The 20,732-nt window shown below is 35.4% G+C and overlaps 1 protein-coding gene across 11 annotated transcripts in view; it reads left to right on the forward strand.

Annotated features, from left to right (window-relative positions):
* The window catches only part of SHOC1 (shortage in chiasmata 1), a 47,522-nt gene that overhangs the window by 25,411 nt on the left and 1,379 nt on the right, over positions 1-20,732 (forward strand). For 2 of the 11 annotated variants that reach the window (XM_027909567.1, XM_027909433.1), the window contains 14 exons: positions 513-689; positions 1,646-1,753; positions 3,380-3,567; positions 7,895-7,967; positions 9,376-9,448; positions 10,023-10,207; positions 10,727-10,832; positions 12,369-12,480; positions 13,401-13,522; positions 14,460-14,553; positions 15,734-15,865; positions 17,490-17,639; positions 18,500-18,665; positions 18,891-20,181. In XM_027909567.1, coding sequence (XP_027765368.1) covers positions 513-689; positions 1,646-1,753; positions 3,380-3,567; positions 7,895-7,967; positions 9,376-9,448; positions 10,023-10,207; positions 10,727-10,832; positions 12,369-12,480; positions 13,401-13,522; positions 14,460-14,553; positions 15,734-15,865; positions 17,490-17,639; positions 18,500-18,665; positions 18,891-19,459 — 2,255 coding nt within the window. In that variant the 3' untranslated portion in view covers positions 19,460-20,181. Of the gene's footprint in view, positions 1-512; positions 690-1,645; positions 1,754-3,379; positions 3,568-7,894; positions 7,968-9,375; positions 9,449-10,022; positions 10,208-10,726; positions 10,833-12,368; positions 12,481-13,400; positions 13,523-14,459; positions 14,624-14,806; positions 15,617-15,733; positions 15,866-17,489; positions 17,640-18,499; positions 20,182-20,732 lie in introns of those variants that run through there. The other 9 variants (XM_027909637.1, XM_027909717.1, XM_027909294.1 and 6 more) reach the window with 8 other exon arrangements.

A 20,732-nucleotide genomic window follows, 5' to 3' on the forward strand; every position in this document is an offset into this window, starting at 1 on the left:
TGACAGAGTAGAGAAGCATTTTCATCTGTTTCTATCAGCGATGGGAATCATAGCCATAAGCTTATTTTTTAATTACATTTTTCTAATAAATATTGAAGCAAGACTCCTTTAATGCAACCGGGGGGGGGGGGTGTGTGTGGAATTAAGCTTTTCTGCAGTCAAAACAAAAATTATCATTTTGAAAATGTCTGCAATGAAGAAGCAGGCTGTAGAACAATGGACTAGTCGTACAATTTTAGTGTGAGTCACAGGAATACAAAATCCTAGTTTTTTGTCATGGAGTTTGGTCTCTTTATGAAATGCATGGAACAGCATGGATGCCTGCTGTGAAGATCAGCTTAATTCTACCACTCAGTAACCCCCATGGGGAGCAGCTCTCCCTCCATTAAAGTTGCAGCTTTCATGAAGAAGTCAGTGTTGTTAGTGTTTTCTGGGTGTTTGGACTGTTCTTGTCCAATAGTAGTTTATGAAACCAAACTTTATTATCATGTTTTGTTTCTTGTGCTATGCAGAAAGCCAGTGCCAGGCATACTGCCTCTTGGAAGACGCAGCCATTCCTGTGCTAAAAGATTTGACACGTCTGGGTGTACTTGCTTCCGTAAATTGGAGCTTTGGCAGTGTTAAATTTGATCATACAAGGTTTTTCTTAAAACAGCAAGAAAAAGTAGTGTGCGATAATTTTGAACAAGGTACGTCTTTTAAAAACCATCTCTGGGTTTTTTTGTTCTTTAAAACTAATGCAGATTTAACTGGTGACACAAGGTTCAAGATTCTTGAATAAATTAGTGATAAAACTATTAGCAGTTTGTCTTATAGACTTACAGTAATTGATTTCCTCTTTTAGTTCCAAACTAATATCTCGTAGTTGTTCCACATTACATTTATTAACCTCAATATTGCAATACAAAAAGGATTCTAATTGAATTTCATTTAAAGTATTTTACATATGCTTCAGAAATGTTTCCTCTATGGCAAACAATACTTAATATTTTTCATTGCTAGATTTTAAAATTAAAAGCTGTTGTGTGCTTTTGTTGTTTCTTTTCTTTTAATAGCTATATTTCATCCTACCTGCATGATGCAAAATGCTATGCCTGTGATAGAAATGACAATGAAAAAAAAGTCCATACTAATTTGGGTTTTTGGAAAGAGTTCTGAAATGTTTGGAAAACAGGGTAGATGGAGTTACAGTGCTGTTAAAAAATTTAGTGATCTGACTAGTCAGATGAGGAAATAGTAGTGTGAAAAGCAGGGTTTGTATGATGGACCAAAAGATGGGAAATGTACCAGTTTCCATGTATATTTAGACTGCCTTACTAAAAGCAATAAAACTGTGGTTTTAATGGCACTCCCAAGGGTACTGGTATCCCCTACTCCTGCAAACACCATCTGTCTCTGCACACCTCTCAAAAACACTTCCCTGTGTGCCACTTTCTCTGGGTCAGATGGCATGGGAGAAGTTATGCTACATCATGAGCTATTTACCAAGACCGCCAGATCTGAGCTTTGGAGATTATCTATGTTTCAGTGTGTTTAAAGAAAATCCTGAGTTTACCAGGATCTTTTAAATTGATTGTGTGCGTACAGTGAGATTTCTGAAATTTTACACAGACCACAACCACACCTCAGTCTTCTATTTGTAAAGGTAAAATAGATGAGAAGGAGATCATGCTGTTCAGACATGCTGCTCTGGTACACCTGCTGGTGACAGTTCGAGATCTGCTCTTGTCATGTGGCTTGGACACAGCATTAGGTTTGTTTTTGGTAATAAATAATGGTACCCAAAACCACAATGCTTTGTGTGTATTCTGCAATCTGTTCTTCATGTTTGTAGCTGTGATTCTTTGCCATCACTGTATAGGCTCTGTTCATGAATAATATACCTCTGTTTATGTTATTCCATTAATTTGTCAAAGAAACATTCTTATGAATTTCCACATATATAATGTGTTGTATCTCAGAATGACAAATTTTCATTGTAATCTCTGTGTGAAACTGAGAAACATACAAAAATGGCAAGTCCCTTTTTATTTACAATTTATTTTCTGTGAGTCTGGAACACTTCCCACCTAAAAATATTCTTAGGCTCCTTGGAAATTAGGTACTTAAATGTGAGGGCTATAAAGCAAAATATGAAATATTATCTAATGTATCATAAGGCATGGAGTTTGAAGTTACAACTGGACTTACACAGAAGCTCTTTTATGAGCTTTTCTGGTCCTACACTATTCAGATTTGGAATATGAAAATCCATTGTAACCCAGTTTGATGCCTGAAATGATAATGCTGAGCTTATCAAATTTTCATAGTTGTGTATTGTGAATCATTAGATACCTCTATCAAAATAAATCCATAGAAAGCTGAAGTCAGCATTTATGAATACCTGTAGGAAAGTCTGACTCCCTCTGTCTTTATAGGAGTAAAGGTTGTTCAGAGCGTCTAACTTTGTTCACTCTGAATTATTCCTTAATGGATGGTGTTTCCTTAAAATTGATGTAAAATGGAAAACATCTGCCATAAATGAAACTGTAGAGAAAATAAATTATTTTGTATTCCCTTAAATGTTTCTAGCAATATAAGAGTAGGAAGAAAAATGCAGAATGAGTAAATAAATAAAATCTAAATAAAATTATTTCCTACAATTACTGTAAACAATGTAAGAGGGTGGGAGGGAAACAAATGAGCAGTTCCTCCTCCACTGTTTATCATAGCAGAAGCACTCCTAGATGATATTTCAGAATTAAAAAGCACCTGTATCTCCAAACCCCAGCAACAGCTGACACAGGAAATCATACAAATAAAAAAATCTGCGAAAAACTTACTAAAACGGAGCCTGGTTCTAAGTAGGCCCTGTATTCTTCACTACGGCTTTTCTTGTGTTGTGCTGTGCTGTGCAACTCGTCACACAGTTATCTCAGATGTATGCATTTTCAAATAACCCCATCATTATTCACCAGTATATACAGAAGGCATCATTCAGAGTTGAGAACTAGTTGAGATAGTTTGAGGAGTGGTAAACACACAGGACAAGTGAAGCTTGGGACAGTGATGACAGAAATACTGCTGTTATTTAGTATAAACTATATAGATTAGTTACCTAAAACAGTGCTGCTGCCTGCTTCTGCAGCCATGGAATGTCATGTTGAATACCTGAAGTCATATGGCAGGTACTACAGAGAGTATAGCAGTTTTACAAAACCCATTCACATACCTGATTACTGGTAATAGTATCCCTCCATTTTGGCAAGACATTAAATTTTCATCTGCTTTTGTGATGAATAACCTTCATGTAGATTTTTAAATCATGTGCAAATTAAACGCAATGCTTGACAGTTATCTTTTGTTGCTGCAATTGCTTCTTTTTTTGCTTTACTGACAGGTTATTTGTCCAAGGCAAAGGATATCTATAAAAACATCTTAGAATCCTGTTTGAATAACATCTGGAGGCAGTTGAAGATTGTACAATACAGCAGCCAGAAAAAGCATGAAACAAATCCCAAAATAACAGCTCTTCAGTGTGAAATGTTAAATTGGATGAAAAGTTATGGACAGAAACACAGTGTTAAGGTTAACAATGTAACCAATTTCTCTAAGCAAACAAAACTGTTCCAGACTATGTGAATATTTATAACACCATCTTTTAACAAGATCTGGTTAATGGGAAAAAAAAAGTTAATAATTACCTTTCCAACTCATACTATCTGTTAAATAAGAGTGATATAAATTTTAAGACCTCTGTCAGGAGCAGTGCAGGTTTGTGTTGGATCAAATCTCCCCTTGTTGTATACCTGAGATAACATACATGAGAATTTTAACATTGCCGGTGCTTCATTTCTCTGCAGGTGGTTTTGTTTCCCTGGTAAGTATATTGTGTCACATCAGCTACTGAAAATTGTATATAACCTTTTATTTGAAGGCTTCAATCATCTGATGCAGAAAGAACCATAGCACAAGTCATGACTGTGTAGTTGTACAGCTGACTTGGAGCACACACACCACAGAGTATGTGGGTATTGTTATCCATAGATGATCTCTGCTTAACCAATGTATCAGGCCAATCTCCTACTATTTTAATTCTGTAAGAAGCAAATATGCATATTTGATAGCTATGGCATGGAGGATAGAGTTATGGAGGATATTCAAATTATCCAAAGACTTTTTTTTCTGTATATGTGGATATTTTGGGGAATACCATGCAGTGCAAAATACCACTTATCTTTGCAAAATATTTATTATTTTTTTACAGAATATTGGTCACATAATGAGTCAGAGAGGATAAAATGCATAATGTTTTAAGTGTCCGGACTGTTTGGAATAGAATTTATGCTGCTAAATACAGAGCCAAAAAAGATACAAAGCCAAAAAATCAAGTTTATTTTAACTACATTCCGTACTTCACTACCTGGAGCTTTATTCTTCTTTTGTTTCTGTTAAGAGTTGCAGTAAGAACTCAGAATAATTTTTGATCAAATTTTCCTGAGAAGAACAATATAATAGCTTATTGTACACCTTTTTAAAATTTAAAATTGAAATGAAGCAACAAAACCAAAACGGTGTTGATTGTTTTGGTGTCTGTCCTTCAACAGACACTCTAAGCTGATTTCAGGATAATTTTCTTCAAAGTAACACATTTTGCTTTCTGATACTAGGGTTATGTTTACTAGAAAATACGAGAACTTTGTCATCTTGATGTCAGCTCAGTGACAGTTTGACTTGACTTCTGAACTCCACTAGATTTTTTAAAATTTTTAACTATAGTTCACCTGAATTTTGTCTTGCTTCCTTGACTTGAAATCATGCACACATATGCATGCCATGTAAGACTATATATACGACTTTATTCACAATTATAAATTATTTACTGTTCCCTAAGAGAGGGAGGTTCCAGTGACCTGCCATTTGGAGACAGGTTTCAGTGAGCTCAGAACAGGCAGAAGGAGCATTCCAGTTTTAATAAGAAGTAAATGTTGTACTTAATGAACCATTTACTGTTCTACCATATCACATATATATCAGTTTATATGATGTAAAATATGAGAATCTGGTTATCCTTTTATTATGCATAGTTGTTATTGATGCAGGATTGTAATGGGTCATTTCCTTTGTAAGAAAGAAGCTGCTACTGGTTTAGAAAGAACCAAACTTTACTCTTTGATTTATTATCTTTTATTATCTTTATTATATTTATACTCATAATTGCCTTAAGCTTGTCAGGCTCTCAGTCTATGGACTGGGAAAGCTCTTAATTAGTCCAGTACATCTTTGTCTTGCAGACTGAATTCTAGATATCCTCAGTTTAAGTTTTGCCACCATAAGGATAATGCCTCTAATGTGACAGATATGTCTAGTGCAACAGTAATAATGGGGTATAATGTCTTTCGATAATACCTTTAAAGAACATTTTTACTTTGAGACAAATATTCCAGTTTAATATTTCTTCTAGAACAGCTTTTTAATAATTATTATAATGATATAATAATTTATCATTATAATAATGCACACATACACCCAAGTTTCAAATTGCTGATGGTAGGAGAAAAATTACCAGCAAAACTTTGACTTTGAATACGGGGAGAGCAGACTTTGCACTGCTGAAGGAGCTATTTAATATCAGGGGAATCTGTTTTCAAAGATATTGAGGTTCAGGAATGCTAGTCGTTTTTTAAGAGCCATCTCTTCCCAGTGCGGGAGCAAGCACTGGAAAGATCCAAGGCATAAAAAACCAACCAAGGCAGAAGCCTGTCTTGTCTCAGCAGGGATCTTTTTCTAGAACTTAGATAGGAAAGTATATGGACTTTGGAAGCAGGAACAGGTGACATGAAAGTACTACAGAGAGGTTTTTCACTTCTGTAGGGACAAAATTTTTGTGGTCAAAGCTCAATTAAAGCTCAAGCTAGCAGCACTGTGAAGGATGGCAGAAAAGGCATTTTTAAATAAGTCAGTTTCAAAATGAGAATCAGAGATAACAATGATTTGTTACTTGACAAGGTTGGTCACCTCACAAAAAGCAAAGTAGGTGAAGCAGAGATGCTCATTACCCCTTTTTACCTCTGTCTTCTACTCCTGTGATGGGCCCCCCAGAGATACCCCCAGAGCCTAGTGTTAGCAGACTGTGACTCGGGATGATGATAAACTCCCAGCCAACTCTAAATTTGTTTGCTACTTGCTGCTCCAGCTGGTTGTGCACAGACCTAGGCAGCCCAATGGGATTCATCCAAGGTGCTGAAGGAGATGGAAAATGTCACTGCGGGACCTCTCTCCATTATTTTTCAACAGTCTCAGGAGTCTGGAGAGATCCCAGCTAATTGGAAGCTGGCAAATGTTGTCCCAGTTTTCAAGAACAGAAAGAAGGAAGCCCCTGGTAATTACAGAACTGTCAGTCCCACTTCAGTGCCTGGTAATTATGGAGAAAGTTATTTTGGGAGTTATTAAAAAACATTTGAGAGACACAGTCATTGGCCACAGCCAACACAGGTTCACAAGGGCAAAGTCCTACTTAATGAAATTGCTTTCCTTTCTTTTTGCCCTTATGACAAGGTCACCCATTAAGTTGATCACACCAGTGAATGTGGTGATTTTGAATGTTAGAAAAAATTTGGTATTATCTCTCACAATATCCTTCTGGATGACCTGTCCATCAAAAATCTATACAAGTCCATAATACCTTGGGTGAGCAACTGGCTGTTGGGTTGGGCTCAAAGAGTTAAAATGAAAGGAGATACATCAGGCTGGTGGCCAGTGACCAGTGGGATTCCCCAGTACATCAGGCTGGTGGCCAGTGACCAGTGGGATTCCCCAGGGCTCAGTTTTAGGACCAGTGCTCTTAAATAAATGGTCTGGATGCAGGAATCAAAAAATGGATGAAGTGAGTTTACTGATGCTAAGAAATTAGGGGGAGCTGTGGACTCCCTTGATGGCAGATAGGCCTTAGCAGAAAAATCAGGATAGACTAGAGAGCTAGACAATCACCAGTTGTATGAAATACAACAAGAGCAAGTGCCAGATTCTCCACCAGGAATGAGGCAATGCTGGTTATATATTCAAAGTGGTAGAGGAGAGGCTGGAGTGAAGCCCTACGGAAAGAGACCCAGGAATTCTAGTCAGTGACAAGTTGAATCTGAGTCAGCAGTGCCCTGGCAGCCAAGAGGGCCAGCCGTGTCCTGGGAGGCATCAGGCAAAGCATCAGCAGCTGGTCGAGGGAGGGGATTGTCCTGCTCTGTTCTGCGCTGGGGCAGCCTCACCTTGAATATTGTGGCAGTTTTGGGCACCGCAATATAAGGACGACATCAAACTTGTATGTTTTGTGTGTCCAGAGGAGGACGACCAAGACAGTGAAAGACCTCAAGGGCAAGACTTAGAAGGAGCAGCTGAGATCACTTGGCTCATTCAGACTGGGGAAGAAAAGGCTGAGGGGTGACCCCATCACAGTCTACGCCTTCTTCAAGGGGAGCAGTGAAGGGGGAGGTGCTGATCTTCTCTCTCATGACCAGCAATAGGACATAAGGAACTGGAATGAAGCTGCTTCAGAGGAAGTTGAAATTAAACATTGGGTGAAAGGTTCTTCACTGGGAGGGTGGTCTCCCCTGCAACAGACTCCTAGGGAAGTGGTCACAGCAACAAGCCTGTCTGAGTTCAAGAAGCATTTGGACAATACTTTTGTCATATGGCTTAGTTTTAGGTAGTCCTTTGAGGAGCAGGGATTTGGACTCGATCCTTATGGGTCCATTCCAACTTAAGATATTCTATGACTGTCATTCTGGAAAGCTCCAAGGTTTCTATTTTTGCCACCTATTTAATCAATCTCATGCTTTCTGTGCAAAAGATAAAGATGCAGGCAGGCTGAAAGAAGAATTTTTTGTTAGTACTAGAGTTTCTTCTGCTTGTCTTCTTACAGATACTAATCATTATAAGAATGGACTCAGAAAGAGAAAAAGCAGCCCTTATTCACCTATTATCTAAGGTAGAAGGTAAATAATAATTTTTATATGTATTTTTCAAAGAAAAAATTGCTGTTATTCTGTGTTTTGCTGCATTCCTGTTTGAATGCTTTGTTCAGGTGTTTCTCTCTTTTCTTCTCATCAGGTAACTTTCTATATATTTTTCTCACTGTTTAATGTTTCCTAACTCTTCTATGAGCTGTTTTTAATGTCTTTTAATTTTTTTTCTCCTCATTAAGGTTCTGATGTCATGTTTTCTTTTGCAGCAGAATATTAGTTAATCTGTCAAGTCAAAAATTTCTTTAAGAGAACACAACAGAGCTGTGGACAGCCCATTGTCTAATTACATTTGCATCTGTTGTCTTGATCAGATTGTTTCATTGCTTTTAGCTGATCGTTGGTCACAAGCTTTCTTCCTTGCAAGTTAATTAAGAACAATTAGAATTTAGAAGTCCTAACTAAACTCCCCAGCATAAAACCTTGAATGAGTAGTTAGTTATAGATCATATTTTTCCTTATTTCACTCGTTTGCTAATTTGTTAAATATGTCAGCATAAGCTGTAGCAAACTCAAGGTAAAAAAATACTGTTTCCAATATCCCATCTCCCCAATGCTTTCATCAGTTCAACATTTTACCTGTGAGCAATTTTTGTACAAGCTTGTTCAATGTCACATATTCAGCTGGTAAACCAAATATGCTTCAGGAAAATTTTTATTTGAGCCTGTACTTAGATTTAGAGCAAGACACAGATTCCTTTCATATTGTTTTTTGAAATCCGTTTTCATAAATCCTTCTTGCATGAACCTTATCAAGTGTCATGTACTGTAATTGTCCTTGCCTCTAAAAATAAAGTTAAATTTCCTGTGCTTTTAAAAGAAGAAAGCCTGTCTTTTAGAATGTTTTGAAAGGGAGGAGGCATGTTCGCAATGCTTTTAATAATAATAATATTTAATGAAAAGTGTTTATTTGTTTTAAGATCTTAAGGCTTGATTGCAAAACCAGATCAATCCAGCTAACTACCTCTCTGAAGAGAGACACTTGTGTTATACCAATATTCCTTCTTACATTAATCCTCCAGTTTTACTTGTAAAATTTCAAATGTATAGAAGGTGTAAAGAAATTTAACTTATAAAGGGGCAAAGGTGCTTCCTTTTGCATTACCATTTAATTTTTCATTTTAAGGTAATAGGGTTGTGAGTTTGCAAGACATGAAACTTTTTTGCATTACTTCTTCTTTGGGTTCCAGACAAATATTCCAAATCATTATACTCAACAGTACAATACAAACCGAAATTGTGTGGAACTTCATCAAAAAAGACAATGTAGTACCTAAAATTTCAATAACCTGTGTTGTTCCACATTTGCTGCTTACTGCTGTGCATTGATTTGTACTCAGAGCAGCTCATTTATTTCATCAAGGGTTTCATTCTTTTAAAGCAGGTTTAAAAGCTGTGGATTTGAATTCTGAGAAAAAAGGAACCCTTTTAGCTTGTAAAGATATCATAAGCAAGTAAGTTAAATTCTTTTTGAGAACAAACTCTTTAGTCAGAACTAAGGTCAGTGAAACTTGAGTTACTTTTGTTCATTTCCATGGGACTTTCCAGTCTGGAGTAAAGTTTTCAGAATATAGATCCACACCTTCATTTTTATTTTGTACACAGTCCAGTAAAATGCTTACTGAGGCTCAGATGAACTTTTAGAGAACAAACAGTTGCATATTCCTAACCTTTTATTTTGTCTTGCATATTTTAGAGAAATTTGGTTAGAGAAGCATAATTTTTTTGCATGTTTTAGAAAAAGGTGCTGAAAGGGCTTAAGGGAAAAATTGGAAAATTATTACATTGTGGGAAAATATGAATGCTTCAAGAAGATAATTAGAGTGGGAGAATTTCAGCTTTTAATTTTTGAAGTAATTTTTAAAGAAGTTAGAGTGTTAGGTACAGGAAGAGTAATTTTTTTTTTTTAAGAATATACTTCACTTTAAACAGTCATAATTCATCAAAGTAAAAACGAGTTTATTTTGTTCTGAGGGTAATTTTTCCTGAACTTAACTTTACTAACATTTTGTTGGATTTTTTTTTAAGCCTTAATAGATATTCCTGCATTATTGTACTTAATCAGCAAATTGGAGCCGACTTCCCTTGGGCACACTTTTCATTAGTAATGGAATATGATTATACTGAAGATTCTTGCTGGAGAAATCTGTGCAAAAATCTGAATATTGCTTACATGACTTTTAAAACTACTCTCCCTGAAGCAATACAAATGGGTAAGTGCTCTCCAGAATTGTAATAAACAGGCTGGCATATGAAAGAAAAGATTTTCTGTTCCCTAAAATGCTACATTCTTGTGCCTGTGGAAGAGAATGACTAATAAGTTATGGAGGCTAATGCTAAGCAAACAGAGCTGGTTTATCTATGCAGCAAGATAGGAAGGTGTTTTTATTCAAGTGTAAACCTAGTTTTGGCCAAGATGTAGTAGTACATGTTGGTTTATAAGGCCCTTGTGCCAAGTTCATACGTTGTTTACAGTTACTACAAGCTGTATCCACCCTTCCTCATCCTAAAGGAATGTTGTATTTTTAAAGAAGTCTGAAATAAAGCCTAATTTCAAAGAGACTCAGAAGAGTTTAATTGGGGGGGGGGGGGGGGGAGAAGCCTATAATGGAATTATTTTATTGGAGATGAATAAAAGCTTTGTTTTATAAGTTGTGTCTATTTAAATATCTAAATGTAGCTTTAGTTTTTTTGCTCGGAAACTATTGTCTGACATATACAAAATGTTTTAGGGAATCACAGCGATTCTTTTCTTCTGGATGTACAGATTCCATATGTATTTCTGACAACTGAAGGCCTTCTTAATATGCCAGATATTCTTCAGCTTTTTGAATCCAAGTGAGTGAAAACCACCTATTTCATCATACTGACTATTTATTTTTCAATTTCCAGGACATGTATCTTGTCCCACTGTTTCAGGTATTAGCCATCTAACTGGCTATCAGGTACATTTCTGCAATTACACAATTAGCATTTTAAGAGATAAGAAGAGAGCTTTTCTGCTGAAGCTGATAGCTTAATTTTGGAGATTCACACAGATGTCAACCAGAATGAAACTGTCCAATTTGCTCATTGTTACAATGAACTGGTACTTCTAATAAAAATACTCTTTTAATTGTCTGCTTTTCCCTGAAAATCATAATGCTATCCAAAACATTTTACTTTAGTGCTTCTTGGTGCTTGGAAGACTTTGGATTTAATTCTTCATAAAAATTGCTTTTGGATTTCTTTTGCTTTTTAACTACTGGATCTATGCTAAAAAAGCAAAGTGGACAATATTGAAACATTTTATTTTCTGATGCATCACAGCTTTTGAGAGTGGCTAAGTTCAAAACAAAGGCTAATTTATTCCTAAAATTCAGATCTAATATTAACTTAATTTTCAGTACTCTGTAATCTGTACAAAAACTGTCATGGCTGTAAATCATTGTGCTTCTGCATTATTTACTTTGACATAATTTTCTTGAATTTTCCTTTCACAGTAATAAGTACCTCATAAAGGTACCTTTTATCATGTGAGGAGAAAGGAAAAAAAAAGAAAGAAAGAAGTAGAGACCAAAGCAGCATTATCTCTTACACGTAGTGACAGAGATATAGGTGGTTGATTTCACCACCTTGCTGCAGAGACATGCCAGTCTTGATCTTTGCTGCATCCTTGAGTCAGCTGTGGAGCCATTTCTGAGCTGTGTCTAATTACAGTTCAGTAGGGGGAAAAATATATATATCTTTGACATTTAAAATTTGAACATATGATCTGACATGCTTTTAAACTCTGACTTGTTCATATTCTCTGTTCAGGCTGGCCACAAGCTAAATAACTAGCAATGCTTTTTGGTACTTTTACTCCTTGTAGCACTGATGGAGTGGTTAAATAGGTGAGCAAAGAGCTATATAGTTTCACCAAAAAAAAAAAATAGTTTACTTTTTTATTAATGTCCGTATAAATTTGTAGAGGACTTACCTACTGTTCAGGTCTCTTGTGTTTCCTAATGAAACACAACAGGAGCCTGTGCTTCTGACAGCTCTCAGTCACTAAGAAAAAATTAGAATCATGCCAATGATTTATCTATCTGAGTTTTTGTATTAACTTTTTTTTTTTTTTTGTAAACTCAAAGGTTGTATATGGTTAGATTTGATGCAGTTAGAAACCTGATTGAATTAATCCAGTAATATTTCATTAAATCACTGTGACATTGATGCTCACTGTTTGTATCTTAAAGTGAGCTGAGCATTTGAGAAAGATCAAAGTTTGAAAAGACTGTTAAGTCTGTAAGTTAAAACAGTGTATGAAAAGGTATATGTTACTTATTTCCTTTAAGAAAAAAATATTATTTTACTTGACTGTGTTTTAATAAAATAATTTTAATTCTTCAGGTACAGCATTACCTTTGTTGAAAGAACCAGTAGTTACTCCTTAAGGCTCTTTGGAAGTGTAGATCGATATGTGGTGTTGACAATAGATGAATGTACTGCTATCTTTTTGCAGGTACGAAATTAAACTGCTATGTGCAATTTTGCAACTTCAGTTAGATGTTGGGTCAATTCTAGGCCATATCTGCAGGCTTCTAGCATGCCTTTTCTTCCTCATAATCAGATATAATTGATGCATAGTTTCACATCACAAATTATTCCCAGATTCATTAACTCCAAAATTCTGTCTCTGACAGTTTGACTAGTTTGAAGTGTTCTTTGTTTCTTCACAGAAGTGTAACTTTTGACCTGTACATGAAAATAGGGTTGTATAAAGAAATTTTGTAATAACCAGTTAAATGTATTTGTGGCTATATTCACTTACCAGTGTGCATGTTATTCCTCCCATTTCAGATTGTTATCTGAATTAATCTAGAGAGTAATTTGTCCTATTTTTAATAAAAAATAATAGTTTAAACAATAATGTACTTAAATTCTGGTATGCAGGAAGACATTTCTTTTCAGGTAGAAGGACTGCTTCTGAAAGATAGATAAATAATAAAATAGTCAATAAGTGTTGCAAGCACAACACAGACATTCCTACATGCTACTGAAATTAGTGATGTTGTACTTTATATAGTTAGTGTAGGTATAATATGATTTGTATAGGTTAAGTACTTCAGAGGTTTATATCAGTATTTTGCATTATAAAGTTTACAAAAATCTTAACATCCCAAAAAAATCAGTGGCAGTGTTTCCTTTTTGCAGGAAGAAAGAAGGGCCATGGAGCAGTGAATCAGCCTTTTAAAGGTCAAACAAAATAAAAGCTGGGAACGCTAGCTTGTTCTCCCATTTCCCATATGTGTCCTTAATACTTACATTATTTAGCTGTATTTATGTTTGATCTAACTTCTCCATAATATAGCAATGCACATTACAAGCTCAGGACAGCCATGGTAATATATTTATTTATTTCTCATTTAAATTCCATGGTAGAGTGTGGAAGAACTAAATTATGAGAATTCCTGTGACACTTTAATATCGAGGCTGATAGCATTATCGCTCCAATACACATGCTGTTGGATTGTTTTCTATTCCAGAGAAAGATTGAGTTCAGAGTAAGTTATGAAATTCTTTTGTTATCCTGGTACTTTAAAAACAAACTTATCATTAAAGGAAGCTGCTTACTCAAACAAGTTGATATGCTTTGAACTTCCATGTAGGAATACATTTCTTCTTAGGACAATACAAATATTGTAAGTTCATATTTCTAGAGAGCTTTTGACTTTTCATTGAGTTAGAGTGTTGTCATGGTCCCACTGAAAAACTCAGTGACACGACAAAAGTAATAGTTATCACTGGAGACCCCGAAAAAGTTAGCAAATCTGTTTTTTCTTGGTTAGGATATTTTTAGTTTTACAAAAGAGATAAAGAAATGGTTCATATGAAGTAACAGGCAATACTAATATGAGGTGTATTCCAAATCAGCAGATCCAGAAATTTCACAAGACTAAGGATATGAAGCACAGGAATTAGTCTTTATATCTTTAAAGTAAATTAACCCCTACAAATGCACAGTTATGAATTACTGTGTTAAAATGACCATATATCATTTGCAACAGGCAAACATTCTTCAAGTATTCTTCCTAGGCATCCATAGTTCTCCTTTTCCTATGGAAGAACATCTTTTGTTGATATAGTTCATAAGTATTCCTTTATTATCTCTTTTTTCCTATAAACAATTTCTATAATTCATTTTCCCATGCATCACCTTTCCTCTCTCTATGTTTTCTCTCCAGTGTCTCCAGTGACAGACCTTTTGCTTCAGGATGGACTTGCTTTGTTGTGGGCTGACTCCATTTTCTTCTTCACAGTCCATCCTTCAGCACTGAGTCCCTTAATGCATCCTAATTTTCCTTTCACAAATATTAATGCTCAAACTGTACTAGTATTCTGAAATTTATTTAATTTCATTCATTATGACATGTATCAAATGTTTTGGAATTATTACATGTGCATATTAGATGTTAACGGTCCAGGGAAACTCTTTTACAGGTACAGTCTCAAGGGAGATACTCTGCTTAACCTTGTCTTATTTTATGCCACTCTAATTGAGCTTACACAGAAGTCAGAAGAGTTTGAAGTGAAGGTAATTTTTTTCCATTTTTATCTTCACTGGTATGGTATTTCTAGAGAGCTCAAACAAGTATGCAGTCTACATCAGACTGCCCATTGGAATGGGCTGCTCAGGAAGGTGGTGGATTCTCCATCCCTGGAGGTATTTAAGAAGAGATTGGATGTGGCACTTAGTGCCATGGTCTAGCAACTGTGGTAGTAGTGGATCAAGGGTTGGACTTGATGATCTCAGAGGTCCTTTCCAACCCATCTGATTCTATGATTCTATCAAAAACATAAAATAGCTCAAAATTACTTAAGTAAGAGAGAGGACCTTAATTCAATGCTGCTAAAATCACTGAAAAGTCTGTTGACTGCAATACCAATTGAATGAGATTCAAATAGTGTTGAAGTCTTTTTATGGCTAAGAGTCAAAAAATGAGATTGTACCTTTAAGAAATTAATAGAACATAGATTAATCCTGCTTATGTCTTAATTTGAAATTTCAGCTCAGTATTATGTTACTGATGTAAAAGAAGAAAAAAAATACAATTTTCTAGTTTGCTTTTTTTATGTGACAAGACAAATCAACTTTTTTTTTTTTTATAGGTCAGAAAACATAGTATATAGAATAATCAACATTAAAAAATGGGGCAGACTTTTCATTCAGCTTACAAAGTTGATGTTGGTAACATATTTTTGAATGAAATAATACCTTTTTTTGGCACTTTTTCACTTATTCGCATATTAAATTTCATCCAAAATTTGCCTAATTGAATGAAGGTTACAGAGCGGACAAAGCTTTTTTTCACGCCATATACACAGTAATGCGGTTTGTGTGGAAATTACGCCTTCAAAGTGTTACATTAGGCATTTATAGGCATATATTAGGCATCTCAGAATTGCTTGTTTTATTAGGAATTCAAACTCAGAAAATGGATCACATTTAAAAGACCTATAGGATAAATTAATTTCATCTGCATAGGATTTCCATAAATAAGGAGTGTTGTTTGTAGCCAGGCTAGTGGTCAGAGGTTGGATTTCCTCTGCATGATAGGCATGGATCAGGTTTAATTACTCTACATTACCAGCTCTTGTGTTCAAGTCATCTTTAGTTTTCTACCTCAACTTTAGTTTTTTACCTCAACTTCTGTAGCAAATTAGGACACTCCTTACTACAAGTTTTAACCAAAAATATTATACATCACTTTTAGGTAGTTCTTATGCCGGGGATCGAAGAGACAGCACTGGTAATTCGTCAGATTGCTGACAACATTTTGATAGCATCTAATGTCAGTCCTCATGAGTGGCTGGACAAATCCTGGCTTTCTGTCTTGCCATCTGAGGTTTGCTTATCTTCCCATGAATTTACAGTTTTCTTCCTGTTTCTCAGACTCAAAAGTGTAGAAATTCTAGGCTTCTTTTTGTTGTTGTTCTCCTAAAATATATTATTTAAGTTACTTAAATAAACATTATTATATATCTGTACACATATATATTTTATTTATTTATTTATTTATATTTCCATCATCCTTGCCAGCACAATTAGATGCAACCTGGACTTTCCCTGACTTTCACAATTAACCTGTAGAGAAGTTTATCCTCCACATTTGTCTGCCAATTTGTACAGTTCTACAGTTCTAGGCACTAAACTTAAAAAACCTAATTGTAAAAGATGAACATACCGTGGCTCACTTGGGCAGGAAGCCAAATTCATCAGTGGTGATCCATTGCCAAAGTCAATGGCATTGCCTGCCGACTTGCTTTAATACCCCATAGGAGACGTTTGTTTAACTACTCATGTAGTAGGTAATGATGAGTGTCCCTGGTGGTGCAGTGGCTAAACCACAGCGTTGTCAACGCTGAGATCCGGGTTCGATTCCCGATTAGGACACTCCCCGGGCAGATGGAGCTCGCTAGCCCTGTAAGGCAATCCATCTACGTCCTGAGGACCTCGCTGCCACTGTCCAAGTGTGCTTGGCCCCGGCAGATGAACCTCAGGATTAAAGGGTGGGCTCAGTTCCGCGCACACTGTGTCTCACCTAAAAAATCCAATGCACAGGCTGGAAGGTGGAAAGACCTTCCCCGGTTCTTCGTTCGCGAAGAGACTGGCCATTAGTAGGTGATATTGTGTATTTACAGCAAATGCTGGAACAGGCCCATCAGTGATGTTTTGTAGCTTGTATAGTAAGATTTTCAAGTTAAACATACAAATTTGTTCATTTTATATGAAAGCTTTGAACTCTCGTGAAGCTTAGATTGTTCTTGGCTTTTGCAAAATTTGGAAGCATAATAAAGCAGGTATTGGCATGGCCTTTCAAGTGTGGAATATTGGATTATAGGTTTTCTAATTTAGAGATAAAGGATACTGTTAAAAAACTGAGAGGAGTCAATGTATTTTGTCTCTGTTAAAGATATTTGATCCTGTCATCTGTTGAGTACGGAGCTTTATGAAAGTCAGGAACTGGAAGCTGACACTAATAACAGACTACTGCTCTCAGCTTGCTGTGTGTGGCATTCACCCTCCCCCCAACAACTCCTGCATTTGGCACCTGTTCCATTGCTCTTTACAAATATAACTTTTGTAAAACAAAACCAGTTTTGTCAGTTTATCTTGCTCTAGCTAATTCACTTTAAAATGGAGAAATAATGGTAAATCTGGTAATGCGTTTTCAAGTCAAGTTTACATGATTCTCTGGTTTTATCCTTCAGAAAATCATTGTCTTCAGACTGTGCTTGCTTTTTGTCAAACTATTATGAGGAACTTGCTCTGTTTCAGAAATGATACTCTGTTACATTTGTAGTAAAAAAAGGCAGTTGTAATTTGACTGTAAAAGTTCACAGTTTGAAAGCTCTACTTCTATGATACACTGTATGACCTATTCATAAAAATGTGATTTTGTAGAAAAAGAAAAAAAAGAGGAAACATTTTGTCAGATATCAATCTAACAAAATAATTTCCATTTCCAGACAGAGAAATGCCTGCTTACTTTTCCATGTATCAACCCTCTGGTTGCTCAGTTTATGTTAAAGAAGGGATCTTCATTGAACAGGCTGTTTCTTGCAAGCTTTGATCAACTGCAGGAACTTCTGCCAGAGGTTCCAAAAAAAGTTTTAAAGGTTGGCCAAAATTATTTTTTGTATTAGATCAATCTGTTTTGCACTGTTGTAATATGTGGTTGTTTAAAGTTTTTTTAATCTGATGCTACATGCACATTTCCTCGTATCATTTGAAAATTAATTATACACTTTAACATGTCATTCGCATCCAAAATGTTGTTAAAAATTCCCTCTCTGCCTTTTACATAATAACAAACCCACCATTTAGAAATTCATAGAACTAAGCATTTGACAGAGCTCTGGATATTAAGATGAAGAATTATGTGTTCCTACTGTTTGAGTTGGGTCAAATCTGGGATAACTACAGACTGATTATAGTAAGCTAGTTATATAAAAACTGCAATTATTGTATCATTCAAGAAAATTATGGGGGACACTGCTCATTTAAGGTGAAGCATTCAGTTCAGGTAAAGGAGCAAGTGAACAGACATTTGGAAACTGAATATCAAATTACTATTGTAATAACTGTATATGTGTAAAGCCATGTTTATTGACCTAAAAAAAAAAACCAAAAAAAAAACAAACAAAAAACCAGAAAAATATCTCAGTTCAATCCCCCTATGATGCACAATAGGAACCAATCCATTGCAGACATTGGTTTCTGCAGTCTTGGCCTAATGAAAGAGAATAAACTATATTAAGGCACTGGTTTTCCTGTGTTTCAAGATAGAGACTATTACTTGCCCTGTTTATAGATTTAAGGCAGTGGCACATTTTCTACTGTACATGCCTCTCCTGTGTTGGTTCCAATAAACAAAACCTTATACATCTTAGAATCTTAAAACTACTTTAACTTTTCATGTTTGACAGACGTAGACAGGTATTATAAATATTCCTCAATTTTTACTTCATTGTTTCAGCATTTTAGTGACATGATGTCTTCATACAACCTAAATGCTGCTCCACTAGAAAAAACAGTGCAAGGTGCATCACAGCCAGAAAAACAGAAAAACCTCAACACAATCTGTCCTGATTATAAGCAAAATCAGGCTTTAGATCTGCTTGATAAGGCCCTAAACAGCACAGGTAATATCTTGAATTACTAGAAAAATGTGTTTCATTTGAAACCAAGTGAAAAAATCTGAGTGCATTAGAACATTTATCTTCTAAGCATGGTAAGGCTAGTTACTCTGAGGAGATAGACTCAATCAGAATGTTCAATGGCATCTTGGTCTTCTGTAAAATGTAGAGAAATAAGCTAATTTTTCATTCTCAAAAAAAAAAAAAATGCATCAAATTTTTCTCTACCAGGAACAACTCATATGGATTCTGAAGCCTTGATTCCTCCATTGAAACTCTGTAAGGGTTTTTTAAAGTCTGATCTTCCAAGCTGTATGCAAAAGAATGCATGCTCTTCAGATGTAATTACAAGGAGGAAGCAGAATTTCTTTGCTGTATCAAAGGACTATGAAGATTTTGCCCATCTAGATGTTCCAAATTCTCTTCGTGTTCAAAGACAGCCGTTCAGGATACATGATGGCTCTGATCTGTCTTCTAAAGACTCTGAAAAAGAGGATTTCATTGCAACTTTCAACGTCTGTGAACCTCAGGAGAGCTCTAAGAGTTTTCTAGAAGAATTTAGGGATACATTTAAAAGCCCTGAAATTCAGATTGACCAGGCCCCATGGAATGACTCCTCATCCACAGGCCTGTGTAATTCATTCGCATGTGATGGTTTCCTCTCCGACTTCTTTGTTGACACAGATGAGCTTCAAAATCTGAATTTTAACCAAATAGGTAGAGAGTCTAAAGGCAAGAGAAAAAAAAGGGCAAAAGAAAAAAATAAAACAGGTATGTCTAAAGCAAGCAGAATTTGCTGAAATTATGTTTGTAACTCAACTGGAAAGTTGTAAGGAGTATTAGCAATACTATACTTTCTATTTTCTTGAAATAGTGGTTAAAACCAATCCAACCCAACGGTTACATGTTTCCTTTGCTAAAACTTACTTGCATATGTATTTCTTCTATGATAGAAAGTTCCTAAACATGTTCTGTTTTGAGCATAAAGAATATTAAAACAAATGAACGAACGAACAAACAGACAAACAAAGGCAACAAACTAGAATTGTGTTACTGCTGGGTTTTTTCCTTGGTAAAATATTGAGAAGTGTAGTTCTCCAATACTGTAAGATTCAGATTCTTCCCACTTTGACCTTGCCTGAAACATGGATGATGAAAATACCAGAAATATTTTTAAAGTAACAGGAAAGATTCTTTTGTAAACATAAATTTGGATGAAAGGCTGAAAAAAAAAGGACTGTAAAGTATTTTTTCTATAGGAAAAAAAAAGAGATTTAGCAAATTCAGAGAGTGAAATTCAGATACTTCTAATGGCTGTGTTTTGCTGTTGGTGCTAATGGAGTAAAAATGGCACTCTGAAAATTTTCTAAGTTTATTTCATACAGTTCCCTTATTCTTGGAATATTTTTTAGCTAATTTCTCCAGGGCTAAACTCTTGAAGTCATTCCAAAGCATATTTCTTCATTATAGTGTGTACTTCAAAACTTTGTTTACCCTGGAAGTATGTAAATCCTTATACAAAATATTCATTTTCCATGGTTTACTTTCTCAAATATAGTCAGCTTGATACTTTTTTGGATAAGCCATAATATGTAGCCATGGAGTCTTACAATTAAGAAAGCATCACTAGTCCCTGTCAGAGCATGTATTGCTGTATCATTATTTTAGTATTTTTCAAATCCTTCTGCTTCCCTGTAGGTGAGATGCCACATTCTTTTAAAAAATCCAAGGTTAAGCTTGCTAAGTAAAGTGCCTAATTCCTAGTACAGATGAGTTAATTTATGATTTCTCTGTTGCTGCTTGTCATTAAATCGTTTTGTGGAAAAGCAAGGTCACCAGAGCATTAAAATATTTTCACTAATTAGATCAGACTCATTCATGAAAACATAAGCAACTAATTTAAATTACTCTGCTTCATGGACTGCTTAAGGTAATTACAACAGTAAAGAAAGAAAAAGTTAATTGGATATGGTGAACTTTTAATATTCAACCTATGTAAATTTAAACGTTCACATAGAAACTCTGAACAGACCTGTTGCCTTTCCTTTGGGATTAAAATTGAGACCAGTAGTA

The sequence above is a fragment of the Empidonax traillii genome, unplaced genomic scaffold (genome assembly GCF_003031625.1).
Source record: "Empidonax traillii isolate 1590-97213 ecotype Southwest subspecies unplaced genomic scaffold, ASM303162v1 scaffold3:size4013460, whole genome shotgun sequence".
NCBI classification, from domain to species: Eukaryota; Metazoa; Chordata; class Aves; order Passeriformes; family Tyrannidae; genus Empidonax; species Empidonax traillii.